The sequence below is a fragment of the Callorhinus ursinus genome, unplaced genomic scaffold, assembly GCF_003265705.2.
Source record: "Callorhinus ursinus isolate GAN/ISIS: 27379988/994484 unplaced genomic scaffold, GSC_fseal_2.0 scaffold12, whole genome shotgun sequence".
NCBI classification, from domain to species: Eukaryota; Metazoa; Chordata; class Mammalia; order Carnivora; family Otariidae; genus Callorhinus; species Callorhinus ursinus.
The window spans coordinates 68,883,045-68,902,734 of NW_027397074.1; the positions used below are offsets into that span (position 1 = coordinate 68,883,045).

General features: G+C 39.4%; 1 protein-coding gene and 1 pseudogene across 8 annotated transcripts in view; both read left to right on the forward strand.

The window, feature by feature from the left end:
- NRF1 (nuclear respiratory factor 1) overlaps positions 1 to 19,690 on the forward strand; it is a 147,727-nt gene that overhangs the window by 66,898 nt on the left and 61,139 nt on the right. For all 8 annotated transcript variants that reach the window (XR_012380324.1, XM_025865597.2, XM_025865602.2 and 5 more), the window contains exon 5: positions 13,806 to 13,946. Coding sequence is in view for 7 of the 8 variants with exons in the window: in XM_025865597.2 (XP_025721382.1) it covers positions 13,806 to 13,946 (141 nt within the window). In the remaining variant the exon portion in view is untranslated. The remainder of the gene's footprint in view (positions 1 to 13,805; positions 13,947 to 19,690) is intronic.
- On the forward strand, positions 8,369 to 9,431 carry LOC112818522 (proline-rich protein 13 pseudogene; annotated as a pseudogene).

Here is a 19,690-nt window from a genome sequence, read left to right on the forward strand (position 1 = left end):
TTAGTTATTACGGAAATGAAAATCAAAACCAGAATGAGACCACTTTGTACTTACTAGGATGATTATAATCAAAGAGGTGGACAACAATAAGTGTTGTTGAGAATATGTAGAAATTGGAACCTTCCGTACATTGCTACTGAGAATGTGAAATGATGCAGTTGCTTCAGAAAACAGTTAGATGGGGCGCCTGGATGGCTCAGTCGATTAAGTGGCTGCCTTCGGCTCAGGTCATGATCCCAGGGTCCTGGGATCGAGTCCTGCATCGGGCTCCCTGCTCGGCAGGGAGCCTGCTTCTTCCTCTCCCTCTGCCTGCCTCTCTGCCTACTTGTGCTCTCTCTCTATCTCTCTGTCAAAAAAATAAATAAAATCTTAAAAAAAAAACAGTTTGGCAATTTCTTAAAATTTTAAAAGTAGAGTCACCACATGACCCAGCAATTCTACTCCTAGGTTTACTCAAAAGAACTGAAAACAAAACTTATACACACAATGTCCATAGCAGCAAAACTTATAGATAAAACTTACACACAATGTTCTTAGCAGCATTATTCATAATAGCCACAAAGTGGAAACAACCCAAATGTTCATCAACTGATGAATGGATAAATAAAATATGTTATTATCCATACAATGGAGTATTATTCAGCAGTAACAGGGAATGAAATACTGATAAAAAAAAAAAAAAAAAAACTACAGCATGCGGGGCTCCTGGGTAGCTCAGTGGGTTGAGCATCTGACCTCAGCTCAGGTCATGATCTCCAGGTCCTGGGATCGAGTCCCTCATCCAGCTCCCTCCTCAGCAGGGAGTATCTCTGTCTGTCTGTCTCTCTCTCTCTCTCTCCGCCCCCCTGCCCCTCTCCACTGATCATTCTCTCATTCTCTCAAATAAATAAATAAAATCTTAAAAAAAAAAAAAAAACTACAGCATGGATAAACCTTGAAAACATTGTGCTAGGTGAAAGAGCCCAATCACAAAAGACCACATGTTGTATGATTCCATTTATACGCCATGTCCAGAACAGGCAAACCTATGGAGTAGATTAGTCATTGCCGGGTTGGAGAGGTAGGAAGGAGGAATGGAAAGTGACAGCCAATTAGTATGGGTTTATTTTAGGGGGGATAAAAATGCTCTAAAATTAGATTATGATGATGCTTGCACAACCCTACATTTATACTTAAAAAGGTTGAATTGTACACTTTATTTTTTTTAAATGGTGAATTGTATGGTCTGATATGCTGAATAATGACCCCAAGGATATCCAGGTCTGAATCCCTGGAACCTTGTGTGTTACCTCGTATGGCAAAAAGGACTTTGCGGTGATTAGGTTAACAATCTTGAGATGGGGAGATTACCCTGGATTATCCAGGTACGCCCTACGTCTAATTACATTGTCTTTATCAAAGGGAGACAAAGGGAGATTGATAAAGTAGAAGATGGGTTGGTAGGAGTAAAAGGCTGGATGCAGGGAAGGGGTCAGGAGCCAAAGAATATAGGCTAGAAGCAACTAGACAAGGCAAGGAAATGGACTCTCCCCTAGAGCCTTCAGAAGGACCAGCCTTGCCAATAACCTTGACTTTAGCCCAGTGAAACTAAGAGAATGAATTTCTGTTGGTTTAAGGCACCAAGTTAATGATACTTGTGGCAGCCATAGGAAACTAATTTGTAGGGTATGTGAATTATAATCTCAGTAAAGCTGTTAAAAATCTTAAAATAATAGGCAAAGGTATGTCAGACAAATGCCTACAAAAGATAAATCATGGATCACAGCATTAATGTCAGACAAAGCCAAATTCTCAAGACAAATGAGTATTAACTGAGAACCAGATGTAATTTGATATTGATAAGCAGTATAAATCTATAATGAACCTTTTATGCCTCAAGTGACAGTAAAGCAAAGTGTGTAGATCAAAAAATTACAAATATAAGAAAAAATAAAACAAATGACAATGGTGGGAGGCTTTAATATCTTTGTCAGAATAAGGAAGAAAACGAAATAAGAACATAGGGATCTGAATAAAAGAATAAGGTTAATATAAAAGATATATGCTAGCATTGATACTGTATAAGGAGAGAACATGCCATATTTGAAAAATTACATGAATGAATTGTAAGACTTGACCAAATATTATTGTTGGGCCCCAAAGAAAATCTTAATAAATTGTAAAATGCAGAAATTATACAGACCATATGGGGTTTTTTTCCAAGGAACTACTTTAATTTTGTTTTTCAGCTAGAACTACAAATCTCTCTTTTTAAAAATTGAAACATAATTAACATGCAGTGTTACATTCGTTTCAGGTATATATTTCAATGAGTCAACAGCTCTGTACATCTCTCAGTGCTCGTCAAGGTTAAGTGTACCCCTAATCCCATTTATCTATTTCAGTCACCGCCCCCCCCCCGCCCCAGACTTCTGATAGCCAGGAGTTTGTTCTCTGTATTGACGAGTCTAGTTTTTTTGTCTGTTTTTTCCTTTGTCCATTTGTTTTGTTTCTTAAATTCCACATATGAGTGAAATCATACAGTATCTGTCTTTCTCTGACTTTTTTCACTTCTCATTTTACCCTTTACATACATCCATGTTGTTGCAAAAGGCAAGATTTCGTTCTTTTTTATGGCTTAGTAATATTCCATTATATACTCCAATATTATAATATTCCATTATATATGTATGTATATGTACATATACACACACCACCTCTTCTTTATCCATCCATCTATGATGGACACTTGGGTTGTTTCCATATTTTGGCTATTGTAAGTAATGCTGTAATAAACTTAAAGGGTGCATATTTATCTTTTCAAATTAGTGTTTCCATTTTCTTTGAGTAAATACCCAATAGTGGAATTATACAGGCCATATTTTTGACCATGATACAGAACATTTTGAACTTAATATCAAAAGATAGACAGGAAAAAGTATTCAGCCACATAGAAACTTAAAAATACTTCTTAATTTGCGGACTACTTAGAAAATACAAAAGCAAAACTTAAAAAGTTTCGATTTGAACTGGTACTCAAAGGAATATTCATTGCCTTAACTTTTTTAATATACAAGAAGATGGAAAAGAAACTTCTCTAATTCAAGAAGCTGGAAAGGGAATAATAAGATGAGTCTAAGAAAAAAGAGACTAAGTAAACATGGGGAAAAAATGAATTTGTGAGCAGAAAAAGTAGAATTGTTACGTTCAAGAAATGATACTATGAAAAGTCCAATGAAAAAGAAAAACTTCTAGCATGCTAGTTGAGGAAAAGGGAGAAGAAAGTCAATATATAGTCTTAGAAATTAGATGAGTCATAGTTGCAGATAAGGAAAGATTGAAACTTGTAAGAAAATGCTGTGCATTAATTCTGTTCTTACAAATTAAGAACCTCAACTAAGTGGATAATTTAGTAAGAAAATAAAATAACTAAAATATATCTGAACCTCAGTAGAACAATAAACATGGACAAAACTGAATAAGTATATCCCTCAAAGGGGACACTGCTCTGATTACTTTGGGTGACTTCTGTTAACCTTCAAGATACAGAATATAATCTTAATATATCAGTAATGGTGTTCAGAGTGGTATTAAGTAATTAGAACCCATTGTTTATCATAATCAGTATGCAATGTATTGCCCATAATCTCTTGTTAATAACAGTTAAGGAGATGATTTAGATGTCTGACATTTATTGAGTGCTTACTATGTTCTAGGTATAGTTATAAGCACTTCGTATCATCTCATTTAATAATTTTAGTATATGTGCTGCCAAAGTGAGCACTCATTTAATAATTTTAAAACTGATACTTGCATTTTGTTCTCCTGCCTGAAGCTGTCATTAATCTTCCTTTTTGCTTTTCTAGCTGGAGGCTGCTGAGAAACTCTAGAAAAATTAAAATTCAATAGGGCTATTCATCTTTGAAATATGGATTTCAGATTCAAGATTGTCTGTTATTTTAAGAGTTTGTTGAAAGGGGATTGGATACATTACTAGGCCTTTTAATAGTTAATGTTGAATTTTTTTTTCTATTTTTCAGGGTTCTATTTATTTTTCCATACTGTGTTTTGCCCATATTACCTTCTTGTCCACAATTGAGGTGTATAGCAAGGCACTGTAAACAAAATTAAATGGCTCACAACCAATGGGGGAAATGTTTTCAAGTTAATAACAGCAATTACAATTTATTGAGTATTTTTAATGTACCTATTTTCTGCTAAGCACTTTAAATTTATGATTTTTACTTAATCATCATAATAACCCTATGATATATATGTTATTATTTGTGCTTTACAGATGTAGAAATTTGAGGGTTGAGAGCTTAAGTATTTTGTTCAAGATCACACAGTAAGTAGCAAACTAATGATTAATATTCTTAATATATAGGGCTCTCAAAAATCAGTAAAAATAAGAACAGATGAATAACAAAGACCCAAAGATATGTTTGAATATGGATTAAATATTAGATGATATTAAGGAATTCTGATATTTTTGTAGGATGTGATCATTGTACTGTAGTTATGTATGAGAATGCCCTTATTTTTCTAAGATGCATGCTGAAGTATTTACAAGTGTCTAAATATACTCTATAATACACTCTAAGTGGGAATGCCTGGATGGCTCAGTCAGTTAAGCATCTGCCTACAATCTCAGGGTCCTGGGATCAAGCCCGGGGTCAGGCTCCCTGCTCAGAGGGGAGTCTGTGTCTCCCTCTCCCTCTGCACCCCCCCCGCCCCCCGCAGCTCACGCGCACTCTCTCTCTCTCAAATAAATAAGTGAAATCTTTAAAAATAATAATAAAATAAAATATACTTTAAGTGGTTAGCCCAAAAAATATGGTGTGTATGTGTACAGATGACCGATAATTATGCCAAAATGTTGGCAATTATTGAATCTGGGTGGTGAGGGTAGAAGCATTTATTTTACTGTTATTTACATCTTTCTGTATATTTAAGTTTTTTCATTTAAATTCATATTTTCACACACCTAATGACAAAAGAGAAGACATAAGTAGAAGGAGGAAGTACAAATGTCAAACAAAATTTTCAAAGAAATGGGAATTAAAACAGAAAGCCACTTTACACGGTTTGGGTTGGCAAACATGAAAAAGATGTACGACTTGCAGTATTGGCATATCAAACAGGCAGTTTAAATTGGTGTGATTTTTTAGAGGGCAGATTGACAACTATATAAAATGTGCCCCAAATGTACACTTTTTAACCCAGCTTCCTTTTGAAATTTTATCCTAAGGAAATAATTTGTTGAATGAGCAAAGATGTATATACAAGTGTATCAGTCACTGTACCCTTTACAGTATCTTTTAAAAATTGAGAATAACCTAAATGTTCAAAGATAAGGGATTAGTTAGATAAATGATGGCTCATCCAGAGATAGGACTGCTACACTGCCATTAAATATGATGACATAGGTCTTTCTATTAACATTTTCAGATGGAGATGATGTATTAAGTGAACAAAGCAAGTTAGAGAACCATACATAGTTTGGTCCTACTTTAAAAGTAAATCTGCATTTTATACATGTTTATGGAATTGTTAAATGCAGAGGATTGTTGTAATTAACATTTGTATAATATAGCAGATTATTCTCAATAATTCTGGCAATAACCTTGAGATGTAGGCATATTATTATTATTTTCATTTTGCAAGAGAATACTAGCTCAGAGAGGTTAAGTGATTTGCTCCAGATTACCCAACTTTTTTTTAATTTAATTTTATTATGTTACGTTAATCACCATGCATTACATCATTAGTTTTTGATGTAGTGTTCCATGATTCATTGTTTGCGTATAACACCCAGTGCTCCATTCAATACGTGCCCTCCTTAATACCCATCAGATTCCCCAACTTCTGAATAGTAGAGCCACTGTTGAGATTTGGGTTCATGGTGATGGAGTATTATATCTCCCAGAGGTTTGTCCAGGGCATTAAATATGGGGTTTCAAATTTAATTCAATAATTCAAATTTCATTTCATTTTCTTAGTCCTTGCCTCTTTTTCTAAAAGAGGCTACCTTCCAGTTCCACAGTCCTGTGCATACTTACTGCAGATGTACTTTTATTTGTATGATTATTTGATTAACATCTATCCCCAGCTAGATTGTGAGCTCTGAGACGGGAGGGACTGGATCTACTTTGTTCTCCATTATGCTCCCAGTACCACACATTGCCCCTGCCACGAGTAGTTAGTTGTGAATGAATAAAGCATCTTAAACGTTTGTCAGCACTCAGCAATGCAGATTTGGTTTCTAAGTTCTAATCCTACATTGGATCTCAATTGAGACCCTGAGACGTAAAGAACTGTGAGGTTAGCTTGTGTCATTCTTCATAGTGCTTGTCCCAGTTTGTAATTATACTTTTATTTTTATGATAATTTTTGTGTTTGTCTTCTCCACTAGATTGAAATATGCACAATAATGGGGCGCTGTGATGGATAAATTTGCTTTCCATTTTGTCCCCAGCTCTTCCTTAGTACAGTAGCTAGCATATAGGAGATGAATAATTATTTGGTTGATGGCTGGCTGGCTGGAGGAACTACTAGGTTCAGAGATCACATACGCCATGTCTATATTTGTAACATGAGGGAGTGAAGTAACCTAAAGCTAGCTGAACTCTCAGAAAGGGCCTTTGACTTTAATGTAGAATGAGATTCCCTTATTCAGAAACTCAGGGTTTCTTTAAGTTGCTCGGGATCTAGCCTCTCAGATCTAACAGATCTTTAAAGTTTTTGTTTGTTTGCTTTTTAAAGATTTTATTTATTTGTCAGAGAGAGAGAGAGCACACAAGCAGGGGAGTGGCAGGCAGAGGGAGAAGCAGGCTCCCCGCTGAGCAAGGAGCACAATGTGGGACTTGATCCTAGGACCCCGGGATCATGACCTGAGCCGAAGGCAGATGCTTAACCAACAGAGCCACCCAGGCATCCCTCTCTGCAGTTTAAAACCTATGTCTTCTTAAGCCTCAGCTTTTTAAAACAAAACAAACAACAACAACAACAAAAAACAAGTTAAAAGACCTCCGGAACTCCATTGGGTGTTTTGGCCCTTTTGAATATCCTTCTTAGTGAAGGTGCGGCTCCCACCTAAAAGGCAGCATTATTAACGTTTAGACAAGCTAATTCAATTTTGCCCATGGGTTGGTATTAACTAGAGTGGACATATATAACTAAAACCTCCACATTTGTGAAAACTGTTTTTAAGCTTTGATTTTTTTGAGTAGTTTCCCCACATTGATTTTTCCTATATGTGGCTCGATGTCCTCATGTGTAAAATAAGGATAATACCCACCTCACTGGGGAGCAGTAGAAATTAATTAAAGTTGATTATCAGCCCCCTATATATGTTTATAGAGAGCTGGCATGAAAAGCATTGGCAAATGGTAGCTTTTTTTTAAGTTGCTGTGTCCCGAGGGCATTCTCTTGGCTTACTGCCATATCCCTCTTTTATAGGCTTGGTAGGAATAGGCCTAGAAATATTTTGTTGAGGAACAGCGAGAGAATTTCCATCCTTTTCCAAAAGAACTTCAGGAGTTTCTGGAGGTGGAGCTCTTTCCTCGGAGTCAATAATCCATAGCATTTAGATGGGGATACACTGGCTATGACTAACCAGTTCTGCAGGTGCAGAAATTAGTCCCAGGCACAGAGGTGAGAAGTAGCTCTGGGGTTGTCACTAGCTTCTTTGAAATCAGGCTTCAGTCTTTAATTCTACTTTCCCAGTAGATGAGTGGACTCTGGAGTTGGTTGTGATTTCTTGTCCTAAGTTTATATAGGTTTTTTAAAATGTCTTCAAGTTACAGGAAATGTGGAAGCATATTTTAAAAAATAGTAAAAAATACCATATGATTTCCTCATATCTGGAACTTAAAAAAGAAAACAAATGAACAAAGAAAAAGACAAACCAGAAAACAGACTCTTAACTATAGAGAACAAACTGGTGGTCACCAGAGGGGAGGTGGGTGGGGGGATGAGTGAAAGAGGTGGTGGGGATTAAAGAGAATATTTATCATGATGAGCACTGAGTAATGTCTAGAATTGTCGAATCACTATATTGTACCCCTGAAACTAACAGAACACTGTGTTAACTATACTGCAATTAAAATCTTAAAAAATAGTGAAGTAAAAATTTTTTTATTTACATACAACAAATAACTAACACTGTTAGATACAAAATATGAGATAAGGAATCCATCTAAGTCCTTTGAGGCTCCAAGGTCTAAGACTAGGGTCCCAGGGGGCGAGAGGAAAATTAGAGGTCTGGACTGAGGTGGGGGAGAAAAGAGACTGACCTTGGGCCTGGAGAGAGAACAGGGTGGAGGCCAACAGAGCTTTATGGGCCCCAGCGTGTGGCCTGGCTCAGTGCCAGACGTCCTTCAGGCTCATGGGTCTGAGGGCAGCTCTGCACTGGGGCGTCTTTTTGTTACGTATCTCAGATGACAACGTATTTTTAACCTCAGAAAAGCACATAGGTAAGAAAAAATGTTTTGATCTTTTCATGGCACCTTTCTGAAGACTCCTCTTTTCTCCAGAAAGGCTTCAGCTTTACAAAAGAATTATGGTATCTTGTCTGGGACTCTTTTTGCAACCTGACTAAGGGCCCATTGATACTACAGTGGTAGCAGCCAATTCCAAAATCCTCAGCAAGCACATTCTGTGCCCAGAACTCTTAAGGGCTCTCATAAACACCCTAAACGCTCCACCTCTGGCAATTACGAGAATGTTAATTAATATATCATCTGCACGTGGGAAGTCTTCCGGACTTAGTCACGGAAAGGGAGGTGAAAGATGAGGACAGTGGGATCCGCAGACTCTGTCCCTCTACTGAGGAGTTAGAGACCTCCAGCTGCGGCCAGAGGCTGGAGGAAACACCTGAACTTGTGGAATCCCAGTGCCGGGCAGCCAGGACCAAATCCATATCCCCCTAACGTTGGGTACCCTGAAGGTTCCAATCCTGCCCCTCCACCGCCTGTAAATCCTGCCTGTCCTCCAGGCCCCTTTCCAACTCCCCCAGGAGTTCCCCCAGGGGAATCCAGCTTTCCCCCCAGGTGGGCCCCCTCATCCTGTGCCACAACCAGGGTATCCAGGATGCCAACCCCTAGGTCCCTACCCACCTCCCTACCCACCACCTGCTCCTGGCATGCCTCTTGTGAATCCTGTGGCACCCGGCATGGTAGGACCGGGAAGGGTGATGACCAAGAAGATGCGGAAGAAAATGAAGAAAGCTCATAAAAAGATGCACAAACACCACCAGCATGGCAAGCATTCTGCCTCCGCCTCCTCCTCCTCCTCCTCTTCCAGCAGTGACTCTGACTGAATACAGGGCCTGGACCCTTCCCACAAGCCTCGCCAGTTCTCTCCCATCAAGCTTCAGATGCCATCTTGCACTGGGGAAAATTAGCCCCTGTGCCCCTTCTCCCTCATCCCCCCAATCTGAGCCTTACTGTGCTGTTCAGCCCTAACCGGCTAGGGAGAATGGGAAAAGAATTGCCATGGGCTCGCAAAGACCATCTTCTCACTACTTGGGTAGAACTTTTAGCTGTTGAGTTTAGCAGGAGAACTATTTTTTGAGGATGGTGAGACCTTGGAGCTAAATGCCAAAGATGAGTTTAAGATCTGTAAAATGTGATTTTTTTTTTTTAACTTTCTTTTGTAATACTTGTAGTTGGGAGGTGTTGTGGAAATTTAATTATGGAAAAAAAGAAACTGTGCCGTTTTTGTAATGGTGGCTGGCACACTTTGGTGATTTAGTGGCAAATAGATTTCCCAGCAGCCTTTATTGATTGTACTAACTGTAAGGCTGCTGGGAGGTGGAGTCCATTTGGTTGATAAGCTCTGCTTGCCATTTTGGAATCTCACTCCTTGGTTCAGTAGGCTGGCTTAGGTCCTTCTCGTTCCCCACCTCTCAGTCCAAACAAAGCTTTTTTTCCCTTGGGGGGGGGGGAATATATCATCTGCATGTGTCTGAATATGTGAAGTGTTTCATAACACATGTTAAGTAATGATCGTGGTGTCACACACTAGTTGTACATGGTATATGTAAGAATGTAAGTGATCATTTGATTTTGTAGGAATTTAAAGGAGTAAGAATTATGGCAAGAAAACTTAGGAATTTTTCTTAAAGGGAGTGGAAATTGAGTTGGGCCTTGAAAGATGGATAATTTTTTGGTAGGAAGCAGAATTAAAGGCCCAGAGGTAGAAGAGAACTTGGCTCGCTGCAAAAGTTAGTGAGGAAACTGACCAGCTAGGAGGGTGCCATTCGCATTGTCTCCAGGGCTGGGCAGGCACAACTGTATCTGGTGGCCCGGTTGGAGGAGTATTGGCAAAGTGGGGAATAATTAGAAAGGTGGAAATGCTGGACTGAGAAGTTTGGACTTCATCCTATGAGAAATGGAAACTGTAGAAGTGGTTTTGAGAAAAAAGACAACGATAGCAAAGTGGCTGAACATACAGGCTTTGGAACTAGATAAAAATTAGTTTGATTTGTGGCCATATTACTGTGTACTAGCTATATGATTTGGGGAGTCACTTGTTTATTAAGCCTTGTTTTTCTTAGCTGCACAATGGGTATACTAATATTTTCCTTATAGAATTATGTGAGGGTTAATTGAGATAATATACACAGTGCTTGACACATAGTAAGTGCTCAGTAAATTGTATTTGATTGTCATAAGTCATTGTTTCAGAAATTTATTTATTTATTTATTTTCATACAGCCACCAAAGGGGCTCAGATATTTTTTTTACATACTTTTTTTTTTAAAGTAATCTCTACACCCAACGTGAAGCTTGAACTCACGACCCTGAGATCAAGAGTCGTATGCTCCACTGACTGAGCCAGCCAGGCGCGCCGGGGCTCAGCTATTTTATAAATGGCAGTGGTATATAGGATGAATTGGGGGAAGAGAGACTGGTAGGCAGACTAGCTGATTTTGTTTTTAAGTGATTTTTAACTTTGTAAAACCAGTTAGTTGACAGTGACATTGGTATGAAGTAACAAAGGCTTAAGCTGTGGTTTTTGAAGTTGGAAAAACAAACGTCTGTGTCACCAGATCTATGGCATTATCACTTACAAGATGAACCATTATTTATTACCATGAAGACTGAAAAAACATTGACAAACTCCGGCACAGTGCTGATCACTTAGAATTTTTGTTTTATGCTTATTGAAAGAGCTCTTTCAAGCTTATTTAGACATAGATTTTAATTGTATTGCATTTTATATAGTACCAAAAAAGGAATGTGAAATAAATTGATATTCCTAAAACTTCCTCACTTTCACAGCCTGGTGCTTCCGAATAATTTCTTGTTGCAAAGTCATCATCGTCTGTGACATTTCATGTAATACTGTCCTCTGTGCCATCAAGAGCACGAGTGATGCTGCATGGCTTTAAAGAGTGCTCTGCTATTGTCTCTAGATGTTTTTCCAAGCTGTGACAAGTTTGATGCTGGTGCTTCTTGATCTTACCAGAAAGATCACTGGGGAGATTATCTAACTGCAACCAAGACTCACATTCCTTTCTCAAATGGTTTGTTGATTGAAAAGGCAAGGGATTGGGGCGCCTGGATGGCTCATTCAGTTAAGCGTCTGCCTTCGGCTCAGGTCATGATCCCGAGGTCCTGGGATCGAGCCCCGTGTCGTCGGGCTCCCTGCTCAGTGGGGAGCCTGCTTCTCCCTCTCCTCCCCACTTGTGCTCTCTCTCGCTATCTCTGTCTCTCTCTCAAATAAATAAATAAATATATAAATAAATAAAGGCAAGGGATCACAGTCATGCTCCCAGGGAGAACAGCCACCACGTTCACAGGTCTACAGCCTGTGACAGCTGTGCCTCAGGTTGCCTCATCCACAGCAATTGTAAGATGTATCCCAATTTCAGAGGACTGATAAATGTGAAAGAATATGAATCTCAGAATTGATAAGTCAGAACAAATTGAAGCACTAGCTTGATCCTTCTGGGAAACTTTACTGAGCAACCTTAAAAACACTGTGGTCACAGCTAAAGTTATTCTGTTATAAATTACTTGGAGGAATGCTCTACCAGCAATTTGGTTTTTTTTCTTTTTGAAACTCACGGTATTTTTAAGGCATTATATAGCACTGATAAGTTTAGCCAAATGCCTGGATATGAATTCCTAGAATTTTACTGATCCATAAAAATGGCCAAAATTGTTTGAAACTAGCTAATGTAATAGTAATAATCTAATGATTTTCTGTCTTTGAATGCCAGGTATTTCCAGCACAGTGAAATTTATTTTTATACTATTATCATTCACTCTTACTATGGGCCTACATACTGATATAATGATTTAACTTGATATATTAAAGTTCAAAGACCAGAACTTACGCTTATAAGATTCGGTGTTTCTCTGGGCTGGTAGCATAAAAACTCTACATAGGATACAGAAACCTAGAAAGCAGAAAATATAAATCCTTAAAGTTGGCATGGCAACGCCAGCTGTTTATGTTACAGTAAATATATTGGCAATGATTTTTGAAACTTTCTTTTTTGTGTTAGAAACCAGGCTACCACTGAATCTCTGGGATGATAATGATTAAACATGTTTGTACTATTTTTCTTTCATCGCCTTCATTGTTGACCTGTTTGGAAGGTTCTGTCACTGCAAAAGTTGTATTTCGTGGCCAACAGTAATTTTTACTTTTTCTACATGCTTGAGATGGAGTATGGGAATCTTTCTTTTTTAATCCTCATAATGAGATACTTCTAAGGAAGTTTGTCCTGATTGAGAGTCCAGTCTGGAGCAGAAAACCCAGGCCTTGAACATTGTCGTAATTTTTGGATACCTCATTTTCTCTTCCCTTTTTTTCCGAGGATAATGGCTTGATGCCTGAAAGCAAGTTAGTTTCCTATCCCATCTTGTTATATTCCCGTAATTTCATGGCTTCTTTGTTATCCCCTAAGGTGTCCTTATCCCACTGTGTATTCTTGTAAGTGAATGAGCCCATCATTGGTGGTTATAGGATCCCGTGTCTGCCTACCATTTCTGCTCATCTTGGAGGAATGTGTGCATGTACAAATGTGCTGCCATTAAGTTCTCTGTCTCTGGAGAGACCTTTCACTGGTAGTGGAAGGAAAGGAGTCAGAACAGTGATATCTGGTTCAGACCTGGGCATGTTGGAGCTACAGAAACATCATGGATTCGAAGGTTACCTCTGTCACCAGGGAGGACCAGAAAGGAGGAGGGCTTGACCCGCGGGGCTCTCTCTGGCCCTGGGCCTTGCTGATAGTGGTACCTTTGACACACAGCTACAATATACACTGCTTGTTTTTCCCTCCGATGCCTTTCAGCCCAGCCTCTTAAGCACTTGAATCACCTGTTGGGTAGTCTGGCCTTGCAGGAAAGTAGTGGCAGTTTCAGATAGGTTGCCTAGAGCTTTAGAGACATAAGTCCTTGGTGATCTTGGAAGTGATTTTGGTGGTGAACTGCCACAGCTAGGTTTTATCAGGTGGCCCAGGAAATGCAGAATAAAGAACACCATTCCTATTAGATCTGGAACAGGTAAGGGGGTCGGCATTGAATGAGAAAACGTGATTTTAACCAAGAAGCAGTATTTCTGTAAAACTTCCCCCTGGCTCCTTTCTACTGTTATTACCTGCAATTTCATCATCTTTTCACTTTAATTCTGTACAGTGTGATGTCTTTGGGGCCAGTGGGTATTTTTATCTGCTAGTTGTAGAAGTGTTTGCTCTTAGGGCTCTGCTGTGGCTGAGGGAGGTAGCCCCACCCCCTCTCCAGTTGCTTGGCACCAACCCTCCCTGGTTGCTGGGCATCTCGTTTACTGCTGCCCTTAATTCCCTGCAGGTGCGTAAGTACAAGAGCATGATCCTGGAAGACCTGGAGTCTGCCCTGGCAGAACACGCCCCTGCGCCACAGGAGGTTAACTCCGAGCTGCCACCTCTCACCATCGATGGAATTCCAGTCTCTGTGGACAAAATGACCCAGGTAAGGGGCGGGAAGTGAGGAGGAGACAGAAAGACAAGTGGCCCGGGTGTGGGCGGGTCTCAGATCACACTTGTCAGTTTTGTGCTCAGTGATAGCAGCGGAGAGAGGCTGGGTTCTGACAGCAAGGCGGTAGCAGCCTTGGGGAAGAGAATGTAGTGTCAGAAGAATACTCTCCTCCTTGGTTGGCAGTTCTTTCCTTTCACTTGGGCCGTTGGGTTAGATAAAGAAACTTGTAGCTCAGAATTGGTTTGCTTGGACAGGTGACTGTTAGGACTTTGATGAGTCACCGTCAAGCAGGGCAAGTAAACTATTAGTCTTTTGGGCTAAGCTGCTCCTCTTTCCATGTAAATTCTGAATACCACCACACTGTCGCCAAGGAAGGCTCCCCTTTCTGGGGAATAAGAATGGAAAACTCAGAAGGACACCCTTCTGAGTCATTGCTTCTCTCCTCTTGCTTTGACGAAGGAAGTCAAGATGTACTTAGCCAGATAAATCAGCATTCCTCAGGAATTTTGCTGAGGTGGTCCGTCTCAGCTTTGAAAGTGATAGCTTGATCAAGATCAAATGCCCTTTTTAATAACATATTTTCCTACCTTATTTATTTATTGTACTCTTCTCTTGCTAAATCCAGTTGTGCATTTTCTTTCCTTATTCAGTCTTCCAGCAGCATGTGACACAGTTGATTATTCCTTCCTTTAAAACACTTCCTGGGGCACCTGGGTGGCTCAGTTGGTTGAGCAGCTGCCTTCGGCTCAGGTCATGATCCCAGGGTCCTGGGATTGAGCCCCTCATCGGGCTCCCTGCTCGGCGGGAAGCCTGCTTCTCCCTCTCCCTCTGCCTGCCTCTCTGCCTACTTGTTCTCTCTCTGTATCTCTCTGCCAAATAAATAAATAAAATCTTTAAAAAAAAATAAATAAAACACTTCCTGCTCTCTATGTCTGACCCCACACTCTCCGAATGTCCTCCCACCTCACGGTGCTCCTTCTCCGCTCTTCCGCTTGCTCTTCCTCCTGTTCTCAATGACCAGTATTGGCATGTCTGTATCTTTACTTTCTTTCCAAGTGGTCTCATCTGGCCCATGGGCTTTATGTCCCTTCTATATCCTGTTTACAGCCCAGCTTATAGCACTCATTCTTAGATATCCAGTGCCCAGCATGCCCCAGACAGAACCTTCGATTGCCCCACTCTCCACTCCCCCTACGACCCTCCGTATTGGTGACCAGCACCACTGTCCATCTGGTTGCTCAAGTGCCAGCACAGGAGCAACCCTTTGTTTCCCTGTTTCGCCCTCACTCCACGTCGTCTCAGTTCGGCTCTGAGATGTGCCCTGAATCTGACCGTTCTCCTCAGTTCCCATCACCACCCTCGCCCAAGCCAAGTATCTCACACGTAGAGACTATTTCATTTGATCGACTCTCTTGCTCTCCTTGCCGCTCTTGCCCCGCTGCAGTCTGTACCTCACGGAACCACCAGAGGTTTTTTCCAAAACTTAAATCTGCTCATATCACCGCCTTATTTAAGCCCTTTAATGGCTTTCCACTATTCCTAGAATCAAATTCAGACTCTGCCATGGCCTCTGAGGTCCTGCAAAATCCGAGAATCCAGCCTCTTCCAGCTCCATTCTTCAGTCTCCCCCTCAGTCACTGTGCTCTGGCCACCCTGGCCCTCTTTTTGCCCAACACTTCAAGCCCATTCTTTCGCGTTGGCTGTTTCCTCTGCCTGAAACGTTGTTCTCCCGGATCATTACATGTGTAACCTTATCCTAATCAAAGTCTGCCTCAGACGTCACCTCCTGAGCCAAGCCTTTCTTGATTATCCCATCTAATGGAGCTTCTCCTTGCTACCAAGTCACTGCCTAACACATCCCCCATTTTATTGTCTTGGAAACACTGATTACTACCTGAAATCATCTTACTCATTAACATTTATACTTACCTGGGATCTCTCTAGCTAGAATTTGAGAGCAGGGATTTAGTTTCTGTTCTTTACTGCCATCTGCTACAGCTCCCGGCACCCAAATAACCTCTGAATTCTAAATAATAGTATCTGTTCAATAGATGACCTAAGTGTCAGAGTAAAACAAATTCAGCATGGTAGTTACCTGGATTGGAAGTCTTCCAAGTACGTATTCACAGGCTGCAGACATTGACAGTACTACTCAGGAGGTGGCCCTTTTTTCCTGCTGAGTCTGAACCTGTAGCTTGGTCTAAAGCCATACAGTATTTTATAAAGCTACATTGTGATCATTTGCTTGTTGGATTCATAGATCTTTCTGTGAACATTTGAAGAATATCTAAATAATGGCTCAAAAAGGAAAGCATTATCTAAACTTTTTTCCTGTCACTTCATACCTATTATTCTGTCCTTAAGACCATTCTAATTAAAGAAAACATAAGGTGAAATTTTTTTTTTACCTGATTGATGTAAAGAATCTTCTTTGTACCTCAGATATAAGGTATCTATAAAGTTAACTAAGCTTCTGATTAAGAATACTGTGTTAGGCATGTGAGGCATTATGCCCTCTCCTGTGATGGGCACTTTTTCCTTCTTTGTCACATTTGGTGTGTTAGGTTGAAATAATCTGAGGTTTTGATTATATTAAATCATCATGGACAAGTTTCATGTTATGAAACTTGGCTTATGGCCTCAGAAGTCATAGCAAACAGTTTAATTTTCATGTTGGAGGTAAAACATTTGTAACTGTGCTGTTTTCTATTCTTGTGACATATACACTTGGGAGAGCTTTGTGTAGTGATGGATCCAAGGGAAGCTGGTACTCAAGTCAGGGGTCAGACTCAGAGGTGCTTTGTTGGGGGCGTGCATTTTCTTTATCGTCCTACGTTCCCTCCTTTCCCTTCTCACCACAGATCATGACCAAAAAGTAATACGTGACCAATAAAACAGATGGTGAGGAGGAGTGAGTAGAGTGATGAAAAGCCCAGCTCCTAATTGAATGGGAATTTCTGAGTATTTGCATCCTGGGTTTTCTACCCCAGATCTTTTTTTTTTTCCCCAGTTGTTTTCCTCAGATCCTTGTTATTAATGTGAGCCAGTTACCTTTTTTTTTTCCTAATTGATCCCAAAACCTTTCATTATTAATGATAGTAAAAGCAGGGTGTTATTTCAAACTAAACCTAGGTAGGAGAGGGAATGAGAATACAAGCATTTTAACACCCTGTCAATAGAAATAATGCAGTGGCATGATCTTTCCAGAAAGCAGGGTGGCAGTGTATATCAAAATTTAACGTGTATGTCATGCCCACCAGGCGAGCAAAGATGTATGTTCATGGCACTGTTGATAATAGGAAAATCTGGGAACAAAGTGCTTGAATAAATTATAATAGTGATGTTTAGAATTTACATGAGAAGATAAGCAGCTCCCAAAAGAGACCAGAAATTTACTATTGAGTGAAATATTAGACACCAAAAATGCCAACTTGTTCTCTATTGCAATGGGATAGAGAGTTCCAGTAGTTTTTAACTGCTTATAAAATAACATTTCTTGGGCGCCTGGGTGGCTCAGTTGGTTAAGCAACTGCCTTCGGCTCAGGTCATGATCCTGGAGTCCCGGGATCGAGTCCCACATCGGGCTCCCTGCTCGGCGGGGGGTCTGCTTCTCCCTCTGGCCCTCTTCCCTTTCATGCTCTCTGTCTCTCATTCTCTCTCTTTCAAATAAATAAATAAAATCTTTAAAAAAAATAACATTTCTTATGTACTCTAATTCGAGTGCTTTATTTAGTACTTTGTTTAATGTTTTATATTTTGTTTCTTTGGGAGAGGGCTAGATTTTTTTTTTCTTTCAGGAAATACATAATTGAGTTAATCAATTTCATCTGTTTAAAACATGCACACAAAACTTGTCTCTGTCTGTTGCGTGTGTGTAAAACTTTAGAGAGATGTAAATATATTTACTGTAAAACCAAAATATTAACAGTGATTATCTATGCATGGTGGCATTATGGGTGATTTTTATTTTATTTGTCTTATTAACACTAATTACTTTTATAACCATAGAAACACAAAAAATATTTTCATATTTATATTGAACTTGAATTTTTTTAAGTACAAGTTTGTTGAACTTTATGTTTGGGTGAAGATGTCAACAACTTTTTCTTTCTCTTATTTTTCTCTTCTGTAGCTACTATGTTTTGGAAGGCACACTACTAAGTTATTCACAGGGGTATCTCATTTAATCCTTGCCCTCCAGAGTATATATATAATTCCTCTTTCATAGTCAAGGAAGCAGAGCTCATATATGATCAGTAGCTATAAAGGACCAAGTAAATTTAATTGGACACCAATTCTAGAATTCAGACCAAATGGGTAATTCATGACTTCTTGAAGTGATAAAATTCCAGAATTGTAAAAGTACACTGTAACAGAATTGGATTTGGGTTAACCAGACAGCTCTATTAGTTGTCTTATCTGCCCTGAATGCAACGGAGATGACTAATGTTTATATTGATGGGATCCTAACTCATAAACATAATTCTATATGCTATCCTAAGATGAATTTTCAGTCATCCAAAGAGTAAATTATATTTGATATTGTTCTAGTGTTATGTGTTCCATTATTTTAATTCCTTACAAATTTGAGAATTAGCCTGGTTTTTTAGAGTTGGAAGGTCTAGTCTCTAGTCCCAATCCTACCACATATAGCCTTGGTTCCCAGTTTCATCTTCTGAAAATGAGAATAATATATGCCCTCCTACTTTATGGAGTCAGAGGAAGAAAAAATGAGGTATTATATGGGAAAGTGCTTTGAAAATGAAGGCATCACACAAAGATAGTATTACCAATTATTAATACTGTTTATATTACCTATATTAACTTTTGAGTAACCTGAACATACCATTTCTCACCCATTTTTCACTTACAGAAAGTTAGTGAACCTGGAATTTTTATTTGGCTCAGCAATGAAGTGGGACAATACAGGTGGCAATATATTGAAAAATTGAGACATAAAGAGAGGAAGCAATTTATGAAGCAAGTTAGTGACAAACAAATGGAATTAAATGGTCGAGTTCATATTGCCAGTGCTTTCTCTCTCCCTCTCTCTCTCTCCCTCTCTCTCTCTCTCTTTTTCTGTCTTTCTGTAAAACTATATTGTGATCACTCAGGTTGAGTATTTCAGCTAATCAAAACTAAACATTTACTGTTTTATTTTTATTTTTTTAAAGATTTTATTTTTTTATTTGACAGAGAGAGACAGCGAGAGAGGGAACACAAGCAGGGAGAGTGGGAGAGGGAGAAGCAGGCTTCCCGCGGAGCAGAGAGCCTGATGTGGGGCTCGATCCCAGGACCCCGGGATCATGACCTGAGCCGAAGGCAGACGCTCAACGACTGAGCCACCCAGGCGCCCCACATTTACTGTTTTAAAGGAATTTCTTGACTTGCTCTAACAACTATCACAGTTGTCACCTACACAAATTGAAATTACGTATGATAGAATATCTTAAGTTCTATGTGAACTAAATGCTCTGATTCTTTTAGGAAACAGCTCTGTAGTTTTGGTTTTTGTTGTTTCTTATTAATTTTTGGTTTTGGTACACGTATAATACTATGTTTAAATAGTATTATAGATAAATAGTAAATAGAATGTTTACATAAACATTTACTTAAAAACAAACTATTATAAATATATCTTGACCCTGATGAAGTCTTTTGTGTGTGTGTGTGTGTGTGTGTGTGTGTGTGTGTGTGTGTGTTAAAAAAATACATAGCTCTGTAATATTTTTAGTGCT